Source organism: Battus philenor, unplaced genomic scaffold (genome assembly GCF_028537555.1).
Source record: "Battus philenor isolate CCGP_79_NKW_IND1 unplaced genomic scaffold, ilBatPhil1.0.hap1 SCAF_9, whole genome shotgun sequence".
NCBI lineage: Eukaryota > Metazoa > Arthropoda > Insecta > Lepidoptera > Papilionidae > Battus > Battus philenor.
In genome coordinates, this window is record NW_027181759.1 from 9,190,911 (window position 1) to 9,215,008 (window position 24,098).

Here is a 24,098-nt window from a genome sequence, read left to right on the forward strand (position 1 = left end):
TAATTAATGTAATTTGTCTTGAGGCAAATTACAAAATATGTAATTCGATAGATATCTAATATAAAGAAGATAATATGTTAGACGCTACTTTGAATACAGAAGGAAAGAATTTTCTTGCGTTATTACAAAAGACGCAGTTTTCTTCAAACTGGTCCTACTGGAAATTTATGGAAGTAGCCTATATCCACTAGTGGACATGCTATTGCTGAATTGATAATAATGCTGTATAATTTTCTTTATAATCGGTACATTTTCAAAGTAATAAATTAGGTTTTAATGACATTTTAAAATTACGTATGCTCTTTAAAATGTTCTTTTTTTCAATTATAAAACTTTATGGCGATAAAGGAAAGAAATAATTGAAATATAGCACAAGTTGTTATTTTATAATCGTTATATTTTTTATACATAGACAGACAGTTAACTACTCCATTTAAATATACAACATATGGATATTTATTATTTTAATATATATACAGTGCTGACATTTTATCAGCGCTTTCATTAAATGTGATTGAAAATAAGTTTTATTGAAATAACGTATCATATAACGGTGTACACCAATGAGCTTATTGTGGAGCTTTTAGCTAAGAACGTTTGTGTGTCAGCTTTTTATTTTCTATTTTAATAATAATTTATGAATGTACCAGTTGGTTTCCTTTTAAGGTCATTGTAGCAGCTGCGTTCCTTTGGTGTATCGCCATCATGAGATGGTACTCTGTTACTCACTATAGAGAAATGGACATTGCCTTTTTGATAAATCTGCCCATCGCATCGTCATCGTCGTTTGGTATGGCGGAAAATAGCGACTACGGCATGTACGACGGTGTTATGCAATAAGACTTCTTAGTTTTTACTATTCGAACGTGATTGTAACTCTTTCCTTAGTGAATGGTTAAAATCTTTGAATCATAGCTAAGCACTAGCTAAGGGCTTACTTTTCCTCTTGTGTATATATGTACTAAAAGAGTTTGAATTGACTGCGCTTGTGAACCCAGACATTGTTAGTGACTTTAGTTCGAGTCTGTTCGAAATTTCCATTGTGTGCATCGTAATAGGCAATCGCTATGTCTTAAAGGATTTCTGTTTGCATAGCTGGTTGATGGTGGCCTACCAATCTACCACTTAGGTAATTATTATATGTGGGTTTAACACAATTTATTTGTTAAAGGACTTGTACTTGACTCAACTGTAAGTAATTTATTGGAATAATTAATTTTGTTTGCGTTACTGAAAGTAGGACCATAAGTTTTACAATAGTTTTTTTTTTGCTTGTAAATTATCATCATTTCAGTCTTAGAACGTTCACTGCCAGGTATAGGCTTTCGCCAAAGTGGATAAGACCGATTGAAAGCGGTCTACATTCCATTGTCATCCGAGGACTTTAACAAGGTCATAAGTCCATCCTATAGGTGAAGTTCTGCGCTGTACTTGCCGCTCCGTGTTCTCCATTGCCGTACCATAAGCCCATCGCTGTCTCCATGGAGTTAGATTCGTTCATAAACGAATCTCCTCATTCTAGTATATTCTAATAATAAATATAAAAAAAATGCAAAATTAGTTTAATAATTTAATCATGAAATAATTTTTAACTAAATAGTTACAAAAATAAGTAAATAACTTATATTTACAATTTGATTTGATGTTTTGTGGTTGGTAACTTATTCTTATAAAACATCAGTAGAATCATATTTATATAATACATGTTAAAAAAAATATGAAAATATTTTCATCATTTCCGTTTACACTGTATTGTGTATTTTAAATAATTAAATGCAGTAATATTATTGAAAATATCTCATCCGCTATTTATAGGACAATCCTATAACTTTTTTAAACAATCTTGTATTAGTAAAAAATTGTTAAAACATATATAATTACATTTTAACAAAATCATTTGATAATATTAGAGAACTTCGTAAATTTATGTTTATTAATTTTGTTTAGAAAATTACAATAAATGTGCTTTTTATTATAATTCTACAATATTTGTGCTTATATACTATTTAAGGCACGATTAAGCGTTGTCACGATATTTATTATGCTGTACTTTTATTTTCGTATTTGTTTTTAATCTTTGTTATTATTTTAATAGTAGTAGATTTGACTTTTAAATGTACTTAACTGTATGATACATAAAATCATTGGGCTTTTAAATGTATCATTGTTATAATGCTATTTTTAAAAATATTATTTTTCGTCAAGTACGTATGTAATTGTTCATGCAAAGTTAATTGTCATAGATATCAAACGCTACCGGAGCTCGGTTTAATTACAATTATTTTTATTCAGTCATATCAATATATTAACTTATTGCATTTGTACTGCTGACAGTGTACGATAATTATTACTATGCTAAGGTCATCCTGACTAGCGTTTGTATGGAGCCTTACTGTATCGACCTCGTTCTTCCTCATCACGTACGTCCAAGTAGTGGCTGAACACAACTGCCCACAGATATAAGTAAAGACCTGAAATGAAATAAAATAAATATTAAAATTAAATACTATAAAAACAATTATTTTCTTTTACAGATTAGCGTTGCAATGACTTAATACTGTAAAACTTTATCAAGAATGAACTTTTTCAAATTATAGATGAATGATAATGATCCCTGTGGTCTGCAGTACATCCAGAGCAAGCGATTTTAAACTGTATTTTTAAGGTGATTCGATATAATGTACTCTCTTTTATATGTGGTAATTCATAGCATGTACAATTAATCGTATTTAGATGTTAATATAAATAAAGATACTTACATAAATATAATAGTCCACCAATTAGAATGATAGTCGCAAGAATAACGTGATCCTGTTCATCGAGATAGTATGTGATAGCAGTGTGCAGGACACTAATGAGTAGTCCAATCGCGAGCACAATTCCAAGCACAACCCATGGCAGCATAAGCCACGAGCGTCTCTGCAATAAATTAAAAAGTCATATTATTTTCTAAAAACATCTTTAAAATGAAAACGACCATAGACTAAGTAAAATTGTATTATAAACTAGCTGCTCCTGAAGACTTAGTACTATTAAAATTTATTGACTTATTGCAGCCTAATAGAAAAATAAATGCATAAACCGTATCTTAGAATGATTACAAGATTAATCATAATTTTTTTTTATTTCGGACTCTGCAACTTTTTTGTACTAATGTGATTATATTTTAATTGAAATGCTTTATACGACGAAATTTTTGTTTCATTACAAGTTGACATTTAAAAAAAACTTATTCTTATTGAGCTTTTCTTGTTTTGTGTTTCTTTGTAAATGTCTGTCATTTTTTTAGTATTCTAAATTTAAAAGTCAATGCTGCATATTTTTATGTTGAGTAAAACAGATTATATGGTGGCATGGATCACTTAACATCAAATACACGTTATACATTCTAATGTTCCTTGGTTTCATAAAAATCTTGTTCACAATAACATTTTATTTATAATCTGTATTAAAGCTTCTTACCGAAAATGACTTCTGGTACAGCATGCAACAAAAAGGGTTTTTAAAGTAATTATTAGTAAGAAACCATTGGTGATTCAGAAAAAAAGTGAATAGTTTTAATTAGTGTTTTTCACAACACTTTCTATATTTTTATGCATGTAATAATAATCTCATTTACTAATGTAATGTAAGATCTTTTTACAGGAACTATGCTCCAGTACACCCTCAGCAGCCTTCGTTCGCACAGTCGGTAATAATTTGGTTGACTTATCACATTTTAAAATAGAATAAATAGAAGAGGTAGTAAATGTGTTTGATATACCTAACATTTTTATAAAAATAACCATAGTTAAAAGTGTATTAAAAACTTCAAGTGTATTTAAAAAGTTAAGACGGTATTGATGAAACACTAAAAGGTTACGATGTTTACATGTAATTTTTTACCTGAAATAAAAAATAAACGTAATAAATTAAGCTCACCTTGTGTACAGCGATGATCAGCAGAAAGCAAATTAAAATCGTAAAGCATAAGTTAATTGTCAGTATAATCCTTGGAACTGAAAAAGACAAAAAAAAATATTTAATTACTTTTATAATATAATGAGTTGGTAATTTTAATTATATCATAATATATATATATATACATATATATGTATATATTTATAAGTGATATATATAAGTGAATTTTAACGGCGAAAAATTGAAATTTATTATAAAGATATTACCTCACTCCATCATAATAACCAATTAAATATTTGGCGATTGTCGAGAATGAGAGAAAACACATAAATATTCATATAATTACGATAAATTCTAAAAATGTAAGATTATATTTTTTTATTGCGAACATTATTTATGACCAATCTAAGTGCATTGAAGTAATATAAAATTACAACTCGAAAAAGTCTATTGGCGTTTAATTTTTGTACATAAGGTGGACCTATTACTGGTTCAGACATTGCTCGTCTGAAGTGGCAGTAGGCGGGGCTCATTGCTCATGCAACCGATGGTTGTGGGGGCCGAAATGTTCTCGAATGGCGACCAGAAGCCGGTAGACGCAGCATGGGAGGTCCCCCTCTATGTATGTAGTCAAGGTCGCGGTAAGCCGCTGGATACGCTCAGCGCAAGTCATCGTGGCGATCTTTGGGGGTAGCCTATGTTTTGCAGTTGGCGCCTGTGTGTATGATGGTGTTTTTAACATTAAATATATAAGATTAATAATAGTCAACAAGCGAGATATTTTTTTGTAATGGTTTGAACGGTAAGCGTTTAATTTTCGGTTCGCCTACGCTAAGTCCTCAATCGCCAGTTTAGGTTTTATGGAACCATATAAAATCTATATTCGTAACGCCCTGAGGAGTGACATTAACTCTTAGCCGTGTCGATAAGGCGATGACGCACCGCATTTCATTCACAATATATCAGCAAGAATAACGGGAATTCTGACTGTTCACTAACCACAAAATTGTATCAATACGTAAACTATTCCGATGTTTATTCATCATAATACTAATAAATATTACGTAAGATAATAAGTAATATTATATGTGTTACTTTAAGCAAAAGGTTTTATAACCAAAGATTGGTTATTGGAATGTATATATACAGTGTACGCATGATTAATGTACACATCATATCATCATCATATCAGCCGATTGACGTCCATTGCAAGACCTGGGCCTTCCTAAAAGGTCGCCACGATTATTGGATTCGTGTAGCCTGTATCCAGCGTTTTCCTGCGACGTTGACTACGTCGTCGGTCCAGCTGGCGGTAGCCTGCTCGCGTCGCGTCTACCGGCTGGTCACTCAGACCTTTCGGCCTCAACGGCCGTCACTTCTACGTATAATGTATCCTCCTTATATATAATTATGAATTTACTAGTAACCAGATAATAATAAGTATTTTATGTATTGTATTATTTTTCTATCACATTGATATACCTGCCTATTTGTCATCTCTCCACCACTCTAGGTTGTAAAAGAGAATGCTTATAATGTATTAAGTCCGCTATTCACACAATGTGAAAAGAGAGTAAGTAAACAAATAAAATGCCTAAAATAATTTATTCTCAAGGAAGTTACATAGTTGGTTTCAATTATAATAGATAAAATCAAATTAAAGTTTTCGTTTTCCACGTTTCATATCTGCCCAAAAATGTAGTTTGACGCCTCACTTGGGTATTTAAATCCCGAGATATTTTGAAACGAGAGCGCTTTTCATAATATGTCATTAATACTACTTTTTCTTTGATTATAACCATATGCGTTATTTAATAAACACATACGAAATTATACATGTAAAGTTATCGAAAACAGTATAAACAATCGCAGATATTTATTAAAACCAATCTGTTGCGGACATAAATGTAGATATGTATGTAGTATAACTTATGACTAACAATTACTAGTTTAATACCAAAAGAAACTTACTGTCCAATGCCGCAAGTTTCTTATCAAACTCTTCGGCAAATATGAAGGTTCTGAAAGAGACTTCGTGTCGGTTCACCACCCACACAGTGATGATGGTGATGATTGACAGGATGATGCCCAGCGTCGCGGTGATAAGCGTGCCCGTTCTTGTTGAGGCACAACAGCAACATTTTTGCAATCGCCCCATTTCACCCTTTACACTGATTTCGTTTTTCTGTGGTCTGTATAACGTACAACTGATTTATTTTGTCTCGGTTCTACCGCCTCATCGCAATCTGCAAAAAAAAAGCTATTTTTAAAATAATATTATAGCGCACAGTGAACGCGACTTCTAGCTAAGACAAGCAATTAAGAATTTGAACCGGTTTTTCGTAAATATAAAAATATTATCCTTGAGAAACTAATGAATTACTTGAAAGCGAATATTCAACGAAGTATTTTATTATGAATAAAATTAAAAACTGATTCCAGTATCTACTTTAGATTTCCAAAATTTAAGAATATAGAATAACAGGCCGCTTCCAACCGATCCTGAAATGAAATCTGTTTATATATATATATATATATATATATATATATATATATATATATATATATATATATATATCAGTGGACGTCCAACGGCTGATATAATGATGACTTTAGTATAATTAATTTAATAGTACTGAATAAAAAAGTCGTGTTTTATTATTAACAGTCACCATCATCATCTAATGATGTTAACAGGTATACGCCCACTTCAAGGCAAAAGCTTCTCCCAAAAATCGTCACGATAACTGGTCTTGTGCTACCTGCATCCAGCGACTTTTCACAACCTTGACTATGACTACGTATTAGGTCCACCTAGCGAGAGTTCACGCCTCGAGACGTGGTTGCCACTCGAGAACCTTCTAGCCTCAACAGCCGTCTGACGAGCGTCTACTACCACTACAGTCGTGCAATTCTTCAAGGTACATCGGTGACCTTAGTTTTTTGGGGATCTATCTCCTCATTATTAATAATAGCATCTGAGATGAAATAGATTCCATAAAATGTCTACCAGACCTATTTTCTCACAAAATATTGGGTAGGGCTTTAATGTTATTCGGCTAATACATAAACAAATATTTCTGTAGACTGTGCCGATACCGTATATAAAGATTTTGGCAAAATGTCTTTTTTATATTAAGTGTCATCCTCTGGCTTAATTGGTTAAAATTTGCTCGGTGCCAATTACATAGTAGTTACATCATCGCGTTTACTATTGTAAATAAATAGTGACTAAAAATGAATATGTTTGTTGCTGCGCGAGCACAAGCGGCGCGTGTCGTGGGCGAGTGACATTGAACTGCTTCCGTAGCGTAAACGCGTGGCTCCCGGCCATTATCTAGTTAAGAGATGGAAGTGATTATTTTCTCGTCAAACTGGTTTTGTGTTTGCATTAGGTTAAGTTTTTTTACGTTCTATTATACAGTATTCTTTTTACTCTTAAATAAATTGTCAGAGAGATTACAATTTTAATTTTAACACAAAAAATAACTATTTTAAATAGACATTTCACACATCTTAAAGAATATAACACTACAATAAAATAACTAACATATTTATATATGTACATGTATATGTTAGTTATTACGGCTTGTTTACTGGATATTTCAATTTTGGATATATCAAAAACGACCAACTACAAACAGCGAAAAATTGGTATTAGGTTGCTAATATTTACAGTTTTATAAAGACAGGTTATTAAAATGCATAGATTAAATACATACATGGATGTAATACTAGTTTTTTCACGTTCTCGTGTTAATAACTATTGGCAATCTTCGGTTGATGTAGCCATTAAATGATTCTGTAGAAAATAAAGTAAATAAATTGAAAAATCTATAATTAAACTAAAAAATTATACTGTATGTATATTACAACTTAATTAATTGTAAACAAAATTGTTAAACGTTAATTGATAAACATTTATATTAAAACTTATTTTTAAATAATATGGGTATCTGAGATATGTAATATTCTTCTATAAAATGTTTACCAGACCTACTTTCGTACATTATTGGGTCAGACTCACTCCGCGAGTAAATTGTTATTTCTGGTAACTACAATTTCTTGGTTGATAAACGATCTTTGATATTATTTCAATTTGTTTTTGTTCATTGTTTTTATTCACCCGTCAGTTTTTAAACAATATACAGGTTGTTTGGTATAAAAGCTTTTTAAGGGTAGAATGTGTAGCACATTTGTTAGCAAAATGCTTTAATATTTTACACCAATTTTCAATCATTTTGTATAAAATGATCTCTTTGAAATATGTTATATTAATATTTTTTTTCTATTAATATTTTATATCACAGGCTAGCAACTACTCGCAATTTATTCTGCAGAGACAGAGAATAAACATTAATTAATTTGAAATTATTGTAGACCAAATTTTAATAACACTCTTTTATTATAATATAATTACGTTATCAATTATATCTGAAACCATATATTTTTGGACAGAGTGTACTGTACATCAATGGACTGCAAATGAATTACATACAGCCCTTTACACCTATAACCAGTCACACTGTATACGGATATCATACTGTGTGCAACGTAACCATAGAAACGTAAGGTAAGAGCGAATGCAATGTTAAAGGATTTTATGTCTTAAGTAACACCAACTTTATCCATAAACATAAGAGATTTCCACCCATGTACTGATTCATCATGATATCTTTGGAACTATAGGCTCAGAGGCTTTTTACGAAATCCACCCGCAAGGTGGTTTGAGCACGCGTACTTTAAGTCCGCAAAGTCAAAAATCTCTAGTACTATAGGTAGCAACTAATCAAGCCGTGGTTCGGTTCGCGCGGGCATCCTTGAATCGTAATACTAAGTGTGTTTCGAGTGACAGCCCTAACAGAGTTCTTTCCCGCGGGGAATTATTTGCCACCAGTCGCTCCATGGAATGTTCCCTTAAGCTATATACACTCTATATGGTTGAATAAGTAATGTGTAAGTAAAAAGAACCAGGTTAACTGTCTGCAGTGTTATACCATCTCAAACCCAGTGAAGATTTAAATGCTAACAAGAAAACATCATTTGTGAACGGCAATATACATCCACAATCTGGTAATAAAGTATTTCGTATCGGCAAAAGCTGAAGCTCCTTAGCGAGCCATCGAGCTTTGGTTTCCAAAAACTTCGTTTAGGTTACACGTCATTCGTGACCCGCGCGGAAACTGTATTTTTATATATGCCAACAGAGCCGCAGTGAACTTCCGTCAAGAGTCGCAAATTGTAGTATCACACCCGATGTTTAACTTTGTTACTCTTTTTTGGGGTGTGGTAATGTATTTTCTTGGTAGTAAGTGCCACCTCAAGCCGAGCTAAGCAAAAAGTGTTCATATGTGACAATAAAAGTAGCACTACATTTGTATTTTATTTTGGTATAGTTATGTACTATATATTTATAGAGAGCATGGTTTTGTGTACAATGAATTTAAAGTATCATAAGATATATTGAGATGGGTATCTGGGTCGTAAGGTAGGATATGATGAACAGATTGCCTTGTTAAGGTCGAAAAGGCTGGATGCAGGCCGCTTCCAACTTATTTTATCTGAAATCTATGAGGGAGGTGCCTGTGTCAAGCAGTGGACGTCATAAGCTGAAATTATGATAATGATGACGACTATTTATAATCTATATAATGTTCTGTGTATGAAAAATGTGATGAATATATCTGTGGCTCCATTTTCATCTAATGTCTGTCTAAGTTTGTAGCATAAATTTTAAAATCGGAGTTAGACTACTAAAGAGGTATTCCAATAAATTAATACTATTTGTGTCATTACATATAAATAGTTGTAATGTGCGTGTTATGTAATGATAATAAAAAACAATATAATAGTGAATCATTTAATTACATATATTGTATATAGTCGTAATTAAATTAGCAAAAAAAAATACTCTTGTGAATATTAAAAAGTTACTTTGGATCTATGAAAGTAAATACTGAACCAATATTTTTTGGATTAAAGTGTACAAACATTTTAATCTCAGAAAAAATATTCTTTCAACAAAATGAAAAGACAGTGTTTAGATGATAAACTGGACAGTGTTGGCAAATAAAAGAAATATACAACATATAACGTAAATTAGATTATGAAAATATTTGAATACTTTTTACAGGGTTATTTTGTGTATATGATTCATCGTACATATCCAGAGCAAGGCAATGGCAGCCAGTGACGTAACATTTAGATCCGCTATCGATCTGTATTGGCTAACGCATCTAATTCTGGAGTAACTTCTGAAGCACAGTCAATATTTATAATGCAATATTGTTGTGAAACTTATGTTTATTGTTTTCAGTTACGTTCATTTTATTACCGAGATGTCGTTTGAAAAAAAAAATTTGTAAGTTATGCTAAAAGTAACATTTTTTTATCAACAGTGTAGTACAATACCCAACGATAGACGACTGAAAAACGTCACATAGCTAGTGTGGGACAGAAATAAAACTCTACGAAGCCGAAATTAGCCGATTGTTTCTTTCCAAAGGTCGATGTGTAATATTTATCGCCGGGTACTGTAATTACATTTTTATTAAAACTCGTGAAAATTATAAAAAAAATTTTTTGGTTTCGGAGGGGTGGTCGTCTTCGGTACCTTTAGAGAGGCCGCCGGATATACTACGGAACTCATAGGTGTCCTCCACTAATGTGCCAAGACATGTCCCGTTCCATCTCGAGACCACTTAGAGTTGCTGCCAAAATATAGGGCAGTACTAAGTAGGGCGTAAAAAAATAAATTTTGTAGGGCAATAATATAAAAAATGCCGGGTTAAACTCGTCAGTAACAAAATTTTTAGTTCATTTGAAAATGAAAGAAATAAGAGTGAGTTTACGGCATGTAAAAGGGTTTATAAAGGTAGTACTAAAGCGCTGATACGTCCCCATCAGTCTCCTGACATTGACCCGACCTAGTTTGAACAGACAGTCCCCCGTTAAATGTCCCCTTCTATAGCTATTTACTTAAAGAACAACCTCGGTCACGGTGAAAGCCACACCTTAGCACTATGGAAGCCATTATCCAACCGATTCAGCGTAACACAATATGCCATATAGTGTTCACTAAAAGTTTCTGGAAGTAAATTGAGACGTTAAAATGTGGTTAACACGTTACTAATTAATTAACAAACTGAAACATGTTCGTTTTATTCAATGTGTTTACATTGTAGAAACAGTTACTTTTTAAAGATAGGTATTTGCTACTCGTATATTATTCGGCACTAACAGGTTTGCCTACAGGACGTCAATGTAATATTTGAATCTATTGTTAATAAAATCAGAGTCTTATTCGAATAATCATTTCTTATTTTATAGTGCTTCATATTGTAAACTGTTCCAAATTACTGCAAAAATTTATAAGCATTCGAATAGAAAATAAATATGTTAATTTGCGATCGATAAGTACTGAGCGGAGCAAAGAGAACTGTCAAATTTTTTTTTGTCAAGTGACAAAATTCCGGCGCACTTTACTAAATTTTTTCACGTGAAACTTATGCTACAATTATTAAGAAATTTATAAAAAAAGATGAATGCAATCGTAAAAGGCGTTCTCAAGTTATGACGTGGCTATAGAAACAGAGGATTATATTTTTTTATCAGGAGAAACATTCTTTTCTTGTCAGTATAACATGAAATGTCTCTAGATCGAAAGCGACTAGTCGATGTAATTTTTAACGCTGCTTTGTGTCTGGTATAAATGCCAATTGCATTAATCTCATCACGGGCCTTAAGAAGGCAGAGCTTTGAAAGCGCTTAGCTTAAACTTTTGTACTTTCTAGAACGCGAGGAAGAGTTCAAAATACAAGAATATATATTGCTATAAATGCTATGCTATATGCTATGCATGATAATGCTTAAGGCGTCATAGGCCATGATTGGATTATCATATTCATATTTGCTTTAATATTTCACAAAGAAACTATAGAGACGGCTTCAAAAAGTTCCTAAAATATAGTTTAAATAAATTTAGCACTTTAAATAACTACCAGTAAATAAGCTTAGTTATTCATCTCACCCGACAAATTGGAAAATGATTTTTAATAGTGCTTTCCATACTAAGTTAATATTGATACGTTAGGTAAATTGAAATATAAATGTAAAATAAAAAAATATCATTCTTAACAACAGACAGTATTTTATTATCGGGTTTTAAAAAAAAAGTATAGTTGATACTGTTTTTCGTAAAATTTAATTAATCTAAGTAAATTTGAGTAATGTTGTAAACATTGTTGTCGAGCTACTGTCAACAACAGTACACGGTATGCATATAAAATGTGGAATATAATTAAATGCGATGTCCAATCGTAATAGTACAAGACCGATGCATAATAAGACGCCATGTTTGAGTCGAGTAACACAAGCCTTTGTTCTGTATTACGTAATTGTCTATACGTCGTTAATCGTGACTGACCCAACTACTTTATAATTGTTCCTAGTTTTATCCGATGTTAGGAAACATTTTTATTTTATTATATTTATTTCAATCTACAGGGTAACCTAAACATTTATGTAAAACAATACAATAATATATATATTTCTTTGTATCACCTTTTCATTAGAAATTGTCATGGCTTCCATATTTTGTGAATTCATTAAGATAACAGATAATTTAAATATTTATCCATTTTGACCGTAATAAGGTTAAAAATTTAAAAGAAAAATATTATCAAAACTTCTTAAAAAAAGTACAGTTTGCAAATTGTATCGCTTTACACACTTTTTTCGCGGTAGTGGACTGAGATATGCGATCGTATTTACTTTGTGCATTGATTATGGAGAATTAATTATAATTCGCAATTTATTTAAATTATTATTATTAATTCAATATTATTTATATTTATTCGAAAACAAGTTTTTAGAGGATAGGCAGCAGCGTCCACTGCGTTCCACAATACCACAATGTCTTCGTTAACCCGCCTGCCAAGCATAGTGGATGAGGGTATATATCCCTCTTAGATATTTTAGAGGAGGCCTATGCCCTGTAGTGAGCATGTAGGAGGCTAAAACGAAGACAAAACACTTTTTTTGGAACCTATAACCAGATATACACTAAAAATCGCTTGTGTATATCTTGTCTCTAAGCACTTCGTATTGATATTTATATTATTTAATTAAATCTGGTCCGCCTACAGTTGTTATAATTTACAATAATATAAAAATAAACATAACTTAAAAATTAAGTAATAAATGAACGATAAAATGTGTGTCAGAAGGATATTGCAGTAATTTATTCCAGTGGTATACTGAGGATTAGGACAGACTTCAGGTAGACAATTTAAAACATTGCAACAAAAGCGATGTACAGAATAAGCAACATGTCATTATTACAACAGCGTTCGTTCTCAGCATATTCGCGAGCCGAACCTGGATCTCCAATGAGGAAGGCAAAAACAAGTGATTGGAGCACGTAGATACCGAACTTATACTCCAATATTAACACTATAATAATTGCGGACAGTCTATTTTCCTCTTAACAATCTTTCTAGAACTATCCTATCTATCTTTCCAGAGTATCCAGAACCGCTAGGCGCTTATTAAAGAATCAATTTTGAAATACGAAAACCTAGGTTAATAGGAATCAAGTTTCTTAACTAAACATTCTGAATATAAATGCCATCCATATATAAAATCTCTTTTTTGAATCCTTGAGATTCTTGAACTAAACGGAAAAGTGCTGACGCCATGTCACGCTATAATATTCCAAGAAACGTTTTATTAAAATTTTGTCCGAAAACATATTCTCAAGTCTCTAGATCTCTCTCAACTCTTAGTTCGATGCATCCAACTGCACTATTTTATTATATAATATGTGGTCAGAAAGTAAGGTGAATTTGATTATAAAATGAAATTTTTTTATTTATTCTTCCAGATCGATTACATCCTCTTCAAAGTAATCCCAGTCCGATTAAACACAGTTTACTGAGGTTTTTTCCTGTCCTGGAAGCAGACAGAATAGTCTTTTGCCGATATAGCCTTCAAGACTTTCGATTCGGTTTTAATCTCCTCGTTTGTGTTAAAACGGCGTTCTTGCGTTGGCTTTTTGAATTTGCTAAATAGTTAATATTCAATTCAGATACAGATCAAGCGATTTTTTTTTTTCAAAAAAACGTGAAGCGATTTTGGCACCAATCGAGACCTGACGAGTTTGATACACAAACCATCTTTCAAAATGATTTGGGCTGAGCCAAATGATATTCCAACTTCTAACTAACACACACTTGGCAAATGTTATGGATAGTTCTACCAACATAGGAAAAAATATTACCTACCTTTCCCGGGAGTTTTAAATGACAATTTCACCTTACTTTTTCATCACAGTAATGACTACTTTGTTTGACTGGTGAATTAAATCATTAGATTTTGTACTTAATTAAAGTATTAATGTTTAAACTGTATTTCATCATGATTCTTTCGGCCGTAAGACCTCAACTGTTGGACATAGACCTCCTCCACAGATTTCAAATAGTTCGTTTGAAATGTGCTTGGAAATTGCCTGTATCCAGTGTTTACGCTAATTATGATAATTTAATATGTAAAAATATAATTTTTAAATGTTTTTATTAATTTTATGATTAGTAGTGTCTGAATGAATAATGAAACATATATTTTTCATTTTAAGATTTAAAACTATTACAGATGAAATCTATTAAGGAAACAGCGCAAATTTATGAATGCAAAACATAACGCAGTATTTGTAAACGCTGTTCTGACAGGTATATATATCTAACACAAAATACAGTTTTCTATTTTGTTTGTACTACTTCTACTCTAAATTAATACACCGCTTACATAATTATTTGAATAATCATTTTTTTTGGAAATGGTGCGAACGCATACCCCACTACCAAAAATTACGCGTCTGAGTTATTCACATTAGAGATAATCGTAAGGCACAACCTAACCGTAGTCCACAATTTCGGTCTTAGGGATCCGCCTTCATGATCACGGTATTCCCTACGTCAGGTAAGTATAATAAACTAATATTATCGATCATGCTTTAACAACTTTTTACTGCAATGGATCTAAATACAGAGTGATGTAAAGCTCATTTGTCAGCAAAAAGCTTTTACATCTATCTCTAAGTAATATGAAACGTTTTAAAATAATTAGCTTCTGGTAGTACAATAATAATAAATAGTCTTCAGGGACAGATAGTAAACAAGAATTAAATTTAATAAGTGGCATTCCAAACTTTAAAAACTCATTTTCTAACTACGTTATTCATTTCTGAAATCATTGATTTTTGAATAAGGTGTAGTATAAATTAATCAAATTAGCTTGTGTGAATTATTCATTCATTCACTTCCTTAAAGCTTTTACGTCTATAAACAATTACACTGTGTAAGTGAAAATAGTAAAAAAAAAAAACAATTTCTCATAAATTATTTTGGCGGTAAAGACTGAACGACTTGTTTATAACAAAAGGAAACTGCATTATCCGGTGGGTTCACACATAAAGCATGCGTGAGTTAAGGCACATGTGAAGCCGTACGCATTCCTTACGCTCCGCCAGCGCATTCGTTCCCAGCGTCAGATGTTGATCGACGGCCATTGCTTTCAATTCAATGAACTGTCTCACCGATATTGAATTACGGTGCGTAAAACCTTACTACTTCAACTGTAACGATCTTATGTAAGTGTATATGAAGACAAATATAATTTAAATCTTTTTCTTTACGTACTTTTATCGCATTCAACTATGCTTAGTAGACGAGTACTGCGACTAAGACAACGCTCGACAAAAAGACCTTAGCCGACTTTCGTCATAAATTTTACTCTTTTGCTCGATGTGCCATATTAATTGAATGCAGTGAATTATCACAAGTACCAAAAGATGATGATACCAATTGGAACAGTATAAATAATGGGAATATTATGTAAAAATTTATGGGTATATGTAAAATTTTGTGTAAATGTTTAAGCGAGATGAATGAAATGAAAGTTCAAAAACTCTAATTGCAGTATTCTTTTTATTTGCTGTCATTTTTTAAAATAACAATTACTTAAACAGCGATCTGTGCCGATTGCCCCACGTTTCCCTATTTTGACGTCACTGTTCCGAAATAACGATGTGTATTCATAACATTCCATTACATTGCAAGCATGTTGGATAAAAATAATCTTATTTACAAATGCTGAGATTCGCATAATGGCATTGTTAACGTTTCGGACATTTGCCTTATTCGTTACGTTTCATTATGAGTCTCACATGACGACTTAAAGGCAACATATTTTGAATGTGGAGGCTTAGACGGGCCCTCCGCCACTACCGGCTTACTGTGTAGCATAGGACACCCCTGCCTAATTCGTTAGTTTATTAAGCACTTAGTACATATGTCGCTTTCTCTGGTCTTATTGGAAAGCTCACAGATGCGCATCGTGCAATAGAGGGGCTATGTTATAGATTTATCTACAAAGTCTAATCAGCAATTAATAGATCTGTAGAACGGTGAAAATAACCGATAAGTTGACGTAACAAAGAGCTCAGATCAGATAGCCAGCCAGCTAGATAGTAGTTGAGAATACAGACCCTCAAGCGGAGTGAAGGACGTCCATTCACAAGCTAGAGAGGCGACCTTGAAAAGGTATTCAGACCACGCTGGATCCAACTAGTCTTATAGGAAAGTTACAGGGTAATGTCCAGCCGTGGACAACTTACGAATGAAATTATGATGATAATTTTGGCGACGATTTTGTTAAATCAAGTCTACATCAATTAAATAAACATGCATTATGATTAAAAATTACTGCGAGTAACATAAACATTTAGTTAAAAAAAGTTTTAATAATAATTGCGCAAAGTCAAACATATTTCGTTGTTGACTGTTTTGTTAGGTCACACTCGTTCTAAAACAATTAATGCATAATGACGATAGAGGTTAAATACGTGTAACGTCATTGTCACCATTCATTAAACGCTGGCAGACCTTACAACTTCCATGTATGACATTATTGCTTATTCAATTGATTATGGAAATGTTCTACACTGACAAATGTTATTACGAAATCGGTATTTTTAAAAATAATATGATCAAACCCATCAATTAAATTAACTGTCTGAGAATAAGAAGGAAAGAGAAACAGTAATTTTAAAACTAAACTTAACTTTGAGGGAGGCTATGATTTGCATTAGGCATCTATAGACAGAATCGACGATATCAAACATCTCGGATATGTCGGTAATGTTTATTTGAACGTACAATCCATTTTCATGCTATGTTGTGTTAAAAGATATTAATTAGCCCCTGTCGATGGATTAAAAAAATAGTGTTTAAATTTTTTCAGTTCACTTATTTAATGTCGCAGTAATAAAATATATGACTTCAATAACATGATTATGTTTTGGTGTAATGTTTTGACATACATGATATTGAAGTAACGCACCTTTCTTGGTTTTGATCAGTGCCAACAGATGTTTTTAATTTACTCTGTGTGTTTGTAATGGATATAAAAATATGTGTTTTTGGTATTTTACGAAAAGAGACTATAAAAATTGGCCTTAGCAACCTTTGGTGTGTAGTATATATTTATACAGACCATAACTCATATTATTGATATTTCATTACGGATGACTTTGTTACCATTTCGTTACAGATTAATTTGCTACAAGATCTATTACTTCTTACCGGCTCAACCTTACATTGATAACCTAAGGTCGTTCCGGCCGTGGTATGACGTCACCACGACTGGACGAACGCACTTACAGCTTTAAACGATGTATTTAAATGGCAAACATAACGTCGCCAGTGATAACAAAGAACATTCCGCGATGCTTTCTGCTAACGACCAGTGCAATATAAAAAATACAAACCCATACACCAAAATTTAAAGTCATTTTACTAAAGTTTCTTAGTTAAATAAATAGATATATAAATAAGACATTTTCATCTGTATACTGACTCATAAAAATATCTTAGAAATTATAAGACTTAGGGACCTGAAATTTGCCGTGTGGAGATCAGCAAAAAATTACAGATTTTGCGAAATTCCACTTGTAAGAGAGGTTAAGTAGGTATTCAATAATAATCAGAAATAGTTTTCTGTCTTATATAGTGGCGAGTGTAATTAATTCTTAACAAAAATATAATGACAACAAGGAAACGTTTAGTATATTGCTATTACTTTTCTCATATCCATATTTTCTATTAAAACACTTTTTTTTTCTTACCGTTTCAATTCGATTCTTTTGGCCCATATCACTGGCTAAATAGCTCCATTTTTATTTAATTAAAACCCGCAAAGGGCGAGAATGACTAACACATGACTTAATCCGTGTAACCTCGTGCGCGTAAGCAGAACTATGACAATGACATTGAAAATTAACCGTTCGCAGTTACTTGTACAGCGCATGTCTGTTTATAGGCAATCAAACCTCAAGAACATAACATTGGCCGAGGTGATCGTGTTGTTCTCGGTAGTGGACAAGGATTTCGTCCTATACGATAAAAATATTGATTTATTATTTTTTTCATTGTCATGTTGGAAAAAAAGAATGTAATTCACGTACAACAAGAATACAAAACGTTTAAACAAGATTGTTTGAGATAAACGACTTATATGGGTAATTAACTTATCAGCAACAAAACTACGCTTTTACACATATTTATAGTCACCTTGTATAAAGTGAAAAACACTCTTAAATATGTTACATTAATTTTTTGCTCTTGGGTCGCGGCAAGCTAATGTCTGGCGGTACATTCTTGCACTCCTTGCACTTTTGAAAACTGATTGAAAAGTATAATACATTACATAGTGATAAGGATTTTTAAAAAGCTTTTTCTTATTATATTGTCACTAGGTAATTTATTATTTATGAAACCGTTATTGAATAGGGTGTACAATAATAGTAGCAAATGAGCTATACTTTCACCCCTTAAAGCTTTCACACCTATGACTAAACACCTTGTATAAACTATCTCGTTAGTATAGTTAATTTGAAAATACATTATTAAATTATAAAAAAGAATCAATTTTGTCCAGTCATTGAAGATTCAAATATATTAACAAAAACTAAAAAATCAAAAGTAATTAATTTAGTCACGAACGTGTATTCGTGCAAATAAAATGAAAATAAATAAAACACCTTCACGTAAATTTTATGCCCATGATGGTAATGTTATTTTTTTAATGGTTTGTCAATAAAATGTATGATATTTATAAATGTCTTGCATGTTCGTATCTATAGTCATTCTCTATTATTATATATAAATTTTTTTCCAATATTATATTACGTATAAAGTTCCACAACATAACTATATACATCAAACATTGTTCAATTTCATTTTATAACAAAACAACTGTTAACTTAATACATACAATATTAAAATAATCGACTATTCAAAAGTGTGTGTAAATGTCCACACGGATAACGATATTTTGAATTTGATTTTACAGAATTCAGTGATAACCGGCACACATAGCGATTGATATCTATAAATAAAATAAAAAATACTGATTTTTTATCGGTTTGCCGAAAAATTAAACGAGAATGCGCCAAAGTAACAATACACAAGCGAAAGAAACCCGGTTAATTAATTGTAATGACATCATCATTACTTTTGGCGTGTAATCCTATAGGCCAGAACTGAGTCACGAGTGCAACGAATCGCTACGCCATGGCATATTGCAGTACGTGGGTTTAATTCATTGAAGATCCAAGATCCAATGAGTCACCCTATAAATGACAAGATAAACTTAATCCAACTAAGGTTTTTGACACTGACAGCGCAATACAAGTGTTACAAGTATTATATTTTATGAACTGATAGATATTCACAACAATTTAAAAAGTTGAGAAATTAAATTAAATAACTTTGACACGAGACTCAAACGTATGTTCCAATGAGATAAACATGTCAAATACATCAAAAAAATATTTGAATCAATTTAGTATTATGTATAATAAATAAATCTAAATTTATAAGTCATCGATCTTGGTTAAGACATTTTAGGTTTATTATTACTTTAAGTTATGGATTGCCAACACGTTATAACAGAAGAACTTTTATGTAATAGATAATAATTAATTTAAAACTAACGTGATTCGTATTTTTCCCGAAAGTTTTTTTACGGGTCTCATCGGAAAGCACACATTTAACGGGATACAGAGAGAGCTTTGCTTGGAATTTCTCTACAAACGATGTGGCAGTGGGCGAGCCACTAATGCCTTTAGGTTCTGGAGTGGAGACCACGGACTGGCAAGGGTATTGTAGAACACCCCTCCCCAAGATAGACAGACCACTGTGCTTAAGTCGTCGGAAGACGCTCGATGTAGCCCGGGATAAATCTAAGGAGTAGGCTTTTGTTACTTACGCTTACGTTACATAGCAGTTGACATCTTGCGCGTTGAAATTATTTCTCCCGTAAGGCATCGATCGAGTCAAGGTTCAGAAATAACAAATTCAGAACATTCAAATAATAGAAAAGACGAGGTCCGGACAAGAAGGTTTTGGGTCGAGCAACTTCGTAGAATGACATTAATTTCTTAATATGATATATTTGATATATATTTCATATACACCGTTCGTTAAAATGAAGACTTTCAAAATCAATAAAATAATTAGTATAGTCATTAGTTCAAAGATAAAACCTTTACTTGTTTAGTAATCAGAACGAGTGAACTCTTTAAAGAATGCTAATTAGAAATACAAACTTGAAAATATGTTTAGTGTTCGTTAACCCAGTTTCTAAGTTTTCTTATTGCATTAGCAAACGTGGTGAAAACTCGAAACACTTGCGAGAACCCCTAAATGGTAACAATGGTGTATAGACAAGGTGTTCATCTACTTATACTGCTATGTAGAAAGTTCGGGAAATCGTACGGTAGTTAGTCCTATTACCACTTCGCTCACATACCAGTGGTACCGCATCTTGTCATACCATGTAAGGAGAACATAAAGGGTAGACGTGTTCTCACGTATCTCATGTCGTAATAAAAAAAAACATTGACCAGCACTGTTATACGGACCATACCGGTACTGGCGTGTCTATATGTTCCTTGAGATGTTTAAAAATCTTTTTTAAATATTCTTAACCTTATTTATTATTAGTTAGAGAACACACATTGGTAATTTAATTATTGCGTTATTATTTATAGCAAATCACGTTTATAGATAAGTGTTAAAAAAACAAACGTAATAAAAAACCGAAACACTTCTAAAATTGTAGATACTAAGTGAAAGCTTATTCCGATTATGTTACTTTCATTAATTTACTATCACTGAATATATGTAAAGAGAAATGTGATTTTACTTTTCTATTATCACACATGACTATTTACGTGAACAAATTTAAAAAAAATTCAAAGGCACAGTTTGTTGGCGTACTACAAAATAGGTAAATCAGTTTTTGGCATCAGTATCTTAAACGCTAATTTGTTCAATATTAACAAAAATTCATTGCTATAATGATTCTTTACTTTAAACTATAGCTACTGCATTATTCTACATAGACGGCAGAGAGCAAAGATAATAGTTATCAAGTACATAAGACAATAAAATTGTATTTAATCTTCTATCTATAGATTTTTTAATTTTCGTACCATGTATTTTATTATTTATTTATTAAAACATACAATGATAATGTTCATATTGTAATTCGCTTAAAATACTGAAAGAAATCGATCCGGTTTGTAAATATTTGATATAAAAAATACATTGATTACTAGATATAAACATACAAAATAATTTGACCTAATATGTAACTCACTAAAAAATTACTCAAAAAACTCGTTGGCCTTCTATCAAACATAATATTGGAGACATAATAATACAGAGAATCTATTTACAGACTTTTGGCCTATTTGTCAAAATAAATCTATCAATACGTTAATCTCTGCACCAGATGATTCGAAACAAATCCAAGACTTTTAAATATACGTGATTGACCTAAAAACTAATTTTCAAACGAAAAGAGGAAGTTAACGGTTTGTTTATTTTGTATACTAGCGTTACAGATGTGTCTTTCGGATTCTTACAAGTAAATAAAACAGAACGGCGCGACGCCAATAAGATAACGATGCCAAAAATTCAATGTGTACATTTAGATTGTTTTTAATAATAATAACAGCATTGTATGTATTGTGGGCACAACACACATTATTTTAATTAAATCGTAAATTTAAGTAAAATATTATAACATAACTGTGAAATCTCACTAGGAACTTTAATTTCTATGCATGTTTCATTTTAAAAGATAATATCCGAATTACAATCAAGATATATAATATGATTTATGTTCACTAAATTGAAATCTGAATTGAACTATGCGACGAATTAATTAGTTTGATCGTTAATTGCAACGAAAAAATATTATTTATAACATATCCTATATAAACAAAAGAAACGAAAGCAGTGGGACATCAAAAATTTTAGTCACATAAGCATCGGTTCACTTGAATTTAAATTATGGTAATGTAGTAACATCTTGTATTATAAATAAAATTTCACACTATACGTGGGATTCCGATATTGGTTAACACGTTATTAATATTGGAGGAATAAAAGTAAACCTAGAGACTAGAAACGGAGTAATGATGCGAACATGTTTCTAGAAATGAAATAAAAACAAAATATCTCATCGTCTTAATTGGCTAATAGTTTACAGTTAGTTGCGTGGGATGCTGATCTATCGTATCACTTAGGACATATGTTTCAAGCCAATATTTAACAAATGTTAAAACAATAAAGTAAAACAAAAATAGAAAGCTAAAACAATTCCGTTGTCAATATTAAACTGAATATATGTTTTATTTTTAATACATACGTAGCTAAATAACGAAATAATTACAATTTACGCATTAAAATTTTATAGCAATGACGTAAAACAACAAAGATCATTATAAGAGCAGTGATGATTATATTCATAGATAACAGAATATGTTTTTATTTCTGTACTTATATCAATATTATAAATACAAATAATTCCTATCCAGTAAAAACCGAAAATAGAAAACATACGGAGCTCTGGAAAACATATACATGTTTTTTTTTTTTTAATTTACTCTTAGTATAAAGGAACGTTATGACGAGATCTGTTTATAAAATTAACGAAAATAACTTCGTCTCATGCGGTCATACTGTCCAAGGTAAGGACGCAGCCTACATTATACTAAAACAGAACCAAGGTCTATCGTACAGATGATCCTAAAACTATAATTAACTAATTATCAACACATTAAAACTATTTTATTAAAGTAAATATTAAACGTTTACCTCAGTTTTCATGAATGAAACACTGTAATTGTTTGTGCACGGCTTCTAACACAAATAAGCGAGAAAGTATTTATTATAAAAAGAAAATAGTAAAGAGTACTTTTGAAAATAACACAAATTCGAAACTGAGTTTGGGAGCGCAGTCAGCCACACGACACACTCGCACGTCGAATCCCACCAGTATGATGTAGACATGGCCGTCTATGTTACACTACATTTGCGCGGGCTATTACGCGGTAATGCGTCATGGTGCATTTTTTAGAACTAAGTTTAAAATTTTTGTGAAAAAAGAGCAATCACAAATTATAATTCCTTAGTGTAAATACACCCATGTTAGGTTTGTCTTTTATGAAACTCAGATTTATTAATAGAAAACATATGTACAATAGGTAAAGTACAAAAAATAAGATAACACTGGAAATTCTGTATTGTAAAAGTTATGGTTTGAACTTTAAAAGTGTTAATTTAACTTTTTTTTAAAGTAATAAAATCTGTAATTTTTTAAAGTAAAAAAAATATTAAATTCAGTTAAGTTTAGTAAATTCAGTCAACTATGGACATATTTGATACATTAGTTCCGTTAAAAGAACATTTGGCATAGTAAATAGTTTTTAATAGGTACCATCCATTTCTCTTTATCAAAAATACGTTTAATAAATAAAAGTAACATGCTAGCGATGGATATACCTTTACGAAAATGCATGATAAATTAGTCTAGTCATGATTAATCTCCAAATATAAGAAGTTATATCTAAACTGGTCTTTTGTTTTGCGGTTTATTGTCAAAATCGATCGTTCAGCGTGAAAAGTGACAAAGTGATGTACGCAAGAGACGTTGAAAGAACGTCAAATTTTTTACAAAAGCGTTTCTTATTTTGGGTCCGCATGGTGACAGACACGGCTGTTAGTCACTTTTTGCAACTCAGTCACGCCTCCAGCGTAGAAACAGATAACAAAAATAAACTTTATTGT

General features: G+C 31.7%; 1 protein-coding gene and 1 non-coding gene across 2 annotated transcripts; both read right to left on the reverse strand.

Annotated features, from left to right (window-relative positions):
* Positions 1–2,185: 2,185 nt before the first annotated feature.
* On the reverse strand, positions 2,186–23,298 carry LOC137932174 (uncharacterized). Its single transcript, XM_068775765.1, has 5 exons — positions 23,127–23,298; positions 5,872–6,146; positions 3,922–3,998; positions 2,760–2,919; positions 2,186–2,471 (listed from the first exon to the last, which is right to left on the reverse strand). Exons 2-5 carry the CDS (start codon positions 6,056–6,058, stop codon positions 2,371–2,373), a joined length of 525 nt encoding a protein of 174 aa, XP_068631866.1. The 5' UTR covers positions 6,059–6,146; positions 23,127–23,298; the 3' UTR covers positions 2,186–2,370.
* Positions 14,729–14,885, reverse strand: LOC137932517 (U1 spliceosomal RNA). The gene has a single exon (XR_011109089.1). It is a non-coding gene; the product is annotated as a U1 spliceosomal RNA (small nuclear RNA).
* Positions 23,299–24,098: the final 800 nt, after the last annotated feature.

Bases quoted from the DNA above. Each gene is read 5' to 3' on its own strand.
- LOC137932174 (XM_068775765.1), bottom strand. From the start codon at position 6,058: ATGGGGCGATTGCAAAAATGTTGCTGTTGTGCCTCAACAAGAACGGGC. The intron at 2,920-3,921 runs GTGAGCTTAATT...AATTTATTGCAG, and splicing joins TGATCATCGCTGTACACAAG to AGACGCTCGTGGCTTATGCT. The intron at 2,472-2,759 runs GTAAGTATCTTT...ATTTCATTTCAG, and splicing joins TGGTGGACTATTATATTTAT to GTCTTTACTTATATCTGTGG.